Here is a 6,115-nt window from a genome sequence, read left to right on the forward strand (position 1 = left end):
GAAGCCAAGCTAACTTTCTGACAACTCATCAATGCATTTCACAAAACCCCAGTTTATGAACCAACATGCCATGTATTACAGGTTGCGACGGCTCTGAACACTAGAAAGAAGGAAGGAACAAACCCTATAAGAGATTGTCGAATAGAATCCCTTTTCTTATATACACCACTCACTATCCTTTTTGTCTATCATCCACCGGTTAGAGCTCCACAGCACGGTGTGCCACTTACGCCTACTTCGGGGGGTTGTCTGGGCCATCCAGCTCGCTGTTCACAAAGGCAAGGGCTCAAATTCTGAAAGAGGAACTTGGAATTTCACAAGGCTGAGATTTCAAACACTGGTAGTGTAATAGCTTCAGTCCAAGGAAAACTTACTTGGGCCGCATCTCTTCTGCAGTGGCAGAAGATTGCTCGGTGCTGGAAGTGGCAACAGCTGAAGCTGGTTTCTTGAACTGAACCACAATAACGGTCATGTTATCACATCCTTCACCACCAGATGTAGGTGCCACACAGCGGTTGAGCATCTTCTCACACACACTGGATAGCTTATCCTCCTGTTAAGTTATTAGGCTGATGAGGGAACAAATTTGAAGCGTAAAGGTATCAAACACAGCAATGCACTCCACTTACAGTCTTTAGCTGTTTATGTACAAAATCAACTACTTCTTGACTTGACATGCAATCCCTGTAATAAGAAAAATTGTTCAATAACAATAATACAATAAGCAGAGTAGACAGCACAAATGAAGTTCACCAACTAAATCTAAAATCAAAGTGCTGATGCCAAAATTATCCCTGCCAGCATGGATACTTGTAACCAAATTGTCAGTTTTCCAACCTAAAGCCTGTCGTACAGACATGGCTTTCGTATTGATCTAACTATCTAGCTAATGTAGGCAAAACAAATAAGCATTCCCGGGTTAGAATTTCATTAAATTGTATACGATATGGATACAACATACATATATCCATCAACAGTCAGAAGTATGCTAAAATTGGCAGTTACATATCAGCAACTGCAAACCCTGGTGTGCGAGCTATTTCCAAGAGATTAGGACAAATCCAAATTAGATGTGTGGCACCACAAGTACAGATTAGATACACAAGCTGTTTACTTATTTGATACAATATCTGTATGACAATTTGCAGTGTTCTATTTTACTTAGTTGCATATCAGCAACTGCAAACTCTGTTTTGCGAGTTACTTCCTCCGCCCTGAAATAAGGGATTTGAGTTGTCCTTAGTCTGACCAAGTTTATATAGTACTTCCTCCATCCCAAACTATAAGACGTTTTAGCTTTTCTAGATACGTAGCTTTTGTTACACACTTAGATATACACTGTCTAGATGCATAGTAAAAGCAATGTATCTAGAAAAGCCAAAACGTTTTACAATTTGGAATAGAGGGAGTATACACTTCTCTCGCAACTTAAGATGGCTTGGGGCAAAACTTAAATTTCAGGACAGAGGGAGTACTTCCAAGAGATTAATTCAAACTCAAATTAGATGGGTGGCATCACAAATACAGATTAAATACACACATGCTGTTACTTATTTGAAACAGTATCTGTATAACAAGTTACTGTGTTCTATTTACTTAAGGTTCACAGCTGCTAATGCACTAAGCTTTGCTTCAGTCTGGATTCCAAAACTCATCGTTGTTTGGTTGGGCTGAATAACATTTTCAAGGTAAATAGTTTCATGGTCAATAAGATGATTTTTGCCCAAAGAACATTGTTGGCTAGTTAAAATTGTGTATTCAGGGTTTTCTATGATCTATTGATTGGTAAACGTCCTAAGAATTGTTCCTGTAGCACTACATACACAGCCATGGCAAAAGAGTGATTTCATTATCTTTTCCCCAGAGTTATAACACATGAAAACTGAGGAAGCCAATTGTGGCATCCTCTCTTCAAGGATTCTGTCCCTCAAGCAGATAGTTTGTTTATTCTAGTAATGACACAAAAAAATGAATGCAAACGTATACGAGTATAAGAAAACAATTGAGTTATAGCAAATTTACATTCAGTAGAGAAATATAAATCATACCAAATTCCATCACAAGCTAAAACAATGAATTCGTCATCCTCTGAGAGCTGGACCTGATCAGAAGCCAAAGCAACCCTTAGTAAGTTTTGTTCAAGATTTCAAGAAAAAAAATACTGATAGAAAGGGGCCGCCAAAACACACTGTTTTTAATTCGGGTTCAGCTGTCACGATTTGCCTCTCGGCCGGCAGAAGTTCATTTTGCTTCAGTTCCATGTCACCTAGTAGACGAAAATAAGTAAGGCTGCATGTAACAACACAATAATTTCCGCTTGAAGAAGAGTAAATACCTATTGCCCTAGATAAGTTCAAACTTCCATTGACCCGTCCGGCAACAACAAATCCGCCAGCACCCAAAATCCTCTCTTTCTCTCCCTCAAGATCTGGTTTGTGATCTGTTGACAAATTGTAAGCCTGCACAGCAGATGAGTAAGCAAAACATATTCTAGTATTATGATTTATGTTTGGCAATAGAACTAAAACCATGTTTAGAAAATCTAAAGTACCTGACCCTTCCGTGAGATAACACACCGCGAATCCCCAGCATTTGCAACAATTAGCTGATCATTTCTTATGACAGCCACACAAGCTGTGCTTCCAGATGTTGGTCCAGGAAAATTCGAATTTGGACCCTGATATAGTAATTTCGTTAAAACAGATACACTGAGTTTACTTGAATTTAACCCAAAAATGAAAGAAAGAAACTATGGTACACGAAAGTAAGGCCTTGTTTAGTTGGGGAGGTGAAAAGTTTTTGGATACTGTAGCACTTTCATTTTATTTGTCGATTATTGTTCAACCACGGACTAACTAGACTCAAAAGATTCGTCTCGCAAATTACATACAAACTGTGCAATTAGTTATTTTTTATCTATATTTAATGTTCCATGCATGTGACGCAAGATTCGATGTGACGGGGAATTTTGAAAAGTTTTTGGGTTTTGGCGTGAACTAAACAAGGCCTAATACCCATACTAAAACAACATTTCCATTTAATTATACAAAAGGACTTTGGATAGGGTACATGGAAATAATGGTACAAAAATGTTGTACACTATAGTTGCCAGTTGTCACCGCGAATAGCCTAAGCTCATTAGCATGGCTTATCCCATTCCTGGATCCGCCCCAGCTCATTAGACATGTTCAGCATTATAGCCAGCTGAACAGATGGGAACCATATCTACTGATGCCTAACCTGGACCTAAGATGCAAGAACCTTCAGTAATGATTCAATTCATTTTACCTTTATAGTTTAAAGATATCTAATATATCTAATATAGAAGAGAGTAAGCTGGAAGAGATAGCTCTAAGCGTAGAAAAAGCTTTATTACCCATGAAATGTGTATTCTAAAAATATTTCAGAGCCCCACTCCAAAAAATGTAATGACTGGAATTTTCATGCACCAGAAAAGTATTGTTTCATGATGGAAAACAGAACAGATGTTTTACCTCCTCATTATCCCAATCTTCCTCTATCTTATCTGAATCACCACCCTTGGGAGGCCATATTATGCCCTCTAGCATACCTGAGATCTTGTTTCCCTTATCTCCCAACTCAGTTAGTTCTCTCCAACCCCTCTGCCCTTTCATCATCTCATCCATCCTGAAAGATCCAAATGTCATTAAGACCCACTAAACCAACAAAAAAGTGTGTCAATTTTACAAAACTGACTTCATTCTAAACAAGAAGCAAGAAACTTACCTTAAGAAAGCTTTATGGACAGAAGCCGGCAAATCACCGGATGAATTTGCATCATTTATAAGCACTTGTTTATGCAAATGCCTCGCACAGAATTTTGATACGCCTTTTCCTGAAGTAAAAACGGGGTATTATGTCATTCTACCAGAGAAGAACGAATACTCATATGAAGCATAGCTAGACAGGAATTAAAAAAAAAGGCACATGTGTCCATTGACAAGTGATATTTACAGTGCTTACTCACAGCTAGAGCAACTCAATAGAGCAGACATGTATATTTTGATTCATTACTGCCACACTAGGAGCTTAGTATTTTTTTTGGTCAACTATATTTCAGAATAAGACCAAAATCAATGCTAGTTGTTATCCATTTGATATTATTCAAACAGTTAATGACAATATCTTATAGTAAGTGCTTCCAAGAAGCATGCACATAACACTTCTCCGCCAGGCATTATGTCTACATTCATCACTGGTTGATTACATATGCACTGTTGCTAAGCACACACACAAAAGAAGATCAGCACACTTCATGGACCACAGCAATGTTGCTGTGGTATCTTACCATCCATGTCCACATAGAAGCAATACTGAATTTAGGACCTTCAATCATACATAGAATTTAAGCATCAATATCTAACTATTAACAGGATCAGATGACAGAACATAGATGATGTGAATCCAATAAACACACTCCTCGTTAAGCTCAAAACAATGCAGATTCATTCACCAAATGATCAGTACAGATGAAGCCAATATCATAACCTGAATAGGAAATAATCACGACTTACCACCATGGCCATCATAAACACCAAAAAAGGATGTGCAGTCATCAAGGTCTGGAAACGCAGCATGCTGCAACACAATGCACGAGAGATCATAAGCTTTTAAAGCAGAGTAGACATGCTAATGATCCATTCAAAACGATGTAAACAAGCTGGTGTGTGCCAGCTTTCGTCATAAATCAACTGAGAATCAATCCATCAGCACTAGTAGTGAGGTCCCAATGCGAATGCAACAGACCACTCAGGCTTTTTGCTTATAATAGAGAGGGACACCATTGGCCGATCAAATCACGACATGGTTTATTCTAGGTTGACCATGGGAGACAACAATTGGTCACTTGGTTCATCATGCAAATCTATAGACACATAATAACAGGATCGCGCATCGGACACTAGGCAGCCACAAATTCGCACAGGCACAGACGCATCTCGCCCTCAAATCATTCCCATCCCAGCTGTGCCAGCACGGAACGGAACAGCAATCGCGGAGGCAATCCCATTCCAACCCAATCGGAAGCCGCGAAGGGAAGCGGAAGCAACTCACCGCGTCCTCCATGGTGGTCCGCCACCCCTGCATGGACGAGAGGCCGAAGCGGACGCGGCTGTTCTCTCCATCGGCGGAGAGCTTGTCCGTCTTGGGCGTGCTGAGATACACCCCCATCTGCTCCTCCCGCCTGGCCGGCCCGGGCAGCAACCCTGCACCGCAGCAAAATCACATGGGCCCGTCGTCAGCCTGCGCACAAACCCAACACCCATTTCCACGGCGACGCCGCGCGAGATAGATTGATCCGCGGACGCCCTCCGACCCGAATCGCTCCGGAAGTCCGGATTGCCACCGCACGTGGGGAGGCCAACCGGCGCGGCGTGGCGGCGATTCGGACGGGAGGTGAGGGGAGGGGAAGGGGGTGCGATTGGGGGAGGAGGTGGCAGCGACTTACGAGGGTGGCGAGGAGGACGGAGCGCGTCGGCGGTGGCGCGACCGCGAGGCGACGGCGACGAACGGACGGGAGGGAGCCGAGCGGAGCGGAGCGGCGCGGCGATGCGAGAAAGAGACGGTCGAGGTGGGGTGGGTCGCGTATTTGTAAGAGCGGTGGGGGGCGCCGGGGCGGAGATGCGGTTGGGTCTGCGGTGGGGGCGGCCGCCCGCGGAGAGAGAGGGAGGCGGAACGGGGTCGGGGGGTGTGGGAGATACGGGGAAGATTGCGTATCTAGTTTTTCTATTCACCGCCAGCTCCCAACTTATCTCCCTGCTCCCTGCCTCCTTCCTCCCGTCCCGTCCCGTCCCACCCTAGCATTCCTCCACTCCACCACAGGCCATGGCCGGCCATATGGGCCGATGATCTCTCGATCTCCTAGCCATATTTTCCAGAATCCATGATGATGATTTTGAGATGCATGGCAGCATCGGAGCTTTTGCATCATGTGTACCCTTTTCATATTTTTTTTTCATAGGCCTTGTTTAGTTCGCAAAAATTTTGCAAAATTTTTCAGATTCTTCCGTCACATCGAATCTTTAGACGTATGTATGAAGTATTAAATATAGATGAAAATAAAAACTAATTGCACAGTTTGGTCGGAATTGACGAG

At 42.6% G+C, this 6,115-nt stretch overlaps 1 protein-coding gene across 2 annotated transcripts; it reads right to left on the bottom strand.

Moving 5' to 3' along the window:
* On the bottom strand, positions 11–5,727 carry LOC8074196 (probable protein phosphatase 2C 70). 2 transcript variants are annotated; one of them, XM_002462777.2, is made up of 12 exons: positions 5,468–5,727; positions 5,074–5,225; positions 4,536–4,599; positions 3,748–3,856; positions 3,495–3,648; positions 2,552–2,677; positions 2,336–2,459; positions 2,190–2,266; positions 2,049–2,101; positions 630–684; positions 375–553; positions 11–266 (listed from the first exon to the last, which is right to left on the bottom strand). In XM_002462777.2, the coding sequence occupies exons 2-12, from the start codon at positions 5,188–5,190 to the stop codon at positions 233–235; spliced, it is 1,092 nt and encodes a 363-aa protein (XP_002462822.2). In that variant the 5' UTR covers positions 5,191–5,225; positions 5,468–5,727; the 3' UTR covers positions 11–232. The 2 variants fall into 2 exon arrangements, with proteins under 2 accessions (XP_002462822.2, XP_021309394.1); XM_021453719.1 differs by having other exon boundaries at positions 11–293; positions 5,468–5,726.

The sequence above is a fragment of the Sorghum bicolor genome, chromosome 2 (genome assembly GCF_000003195.3).
Source record: "Sorghum bicolor cultivar BTx623 chromosome 2, Sorghum_bicolor_NCBIv3, whole genome shotgun sequence".
Lineage (NCBI taxonomy): Eukaryota > Viridiplantae > Streptophyta > Magnoliopsida > Poales > Poaceae > Sorghum > Sorghum bicolor.

Excerpts from the sequence above, each read along its gene's own strand:
- LOC8074196 (XM_002462777.2), bottom strand. The coding sequence starts at position 5,190 with ATGGGGGTGTATCTCAGCACGCCCAAGACGGACAAGCTCTCCGCCGAT. Across the intron at positions 4,600-5,073 it reads GGACCACCATGGAGGACGCG|CATGCTGCGTTTCCAGACCT; the intron begins GTGAGTTGCTTC and ends ATTGTGTTGCAG. Across the intron at positions 554-629 it reads TACATAAACAGCTAAAGACT|GAGGATAAGCTATCCAGTGT; the intron begins GTAAGTGGAGTG and ends ATAACTTAACAG.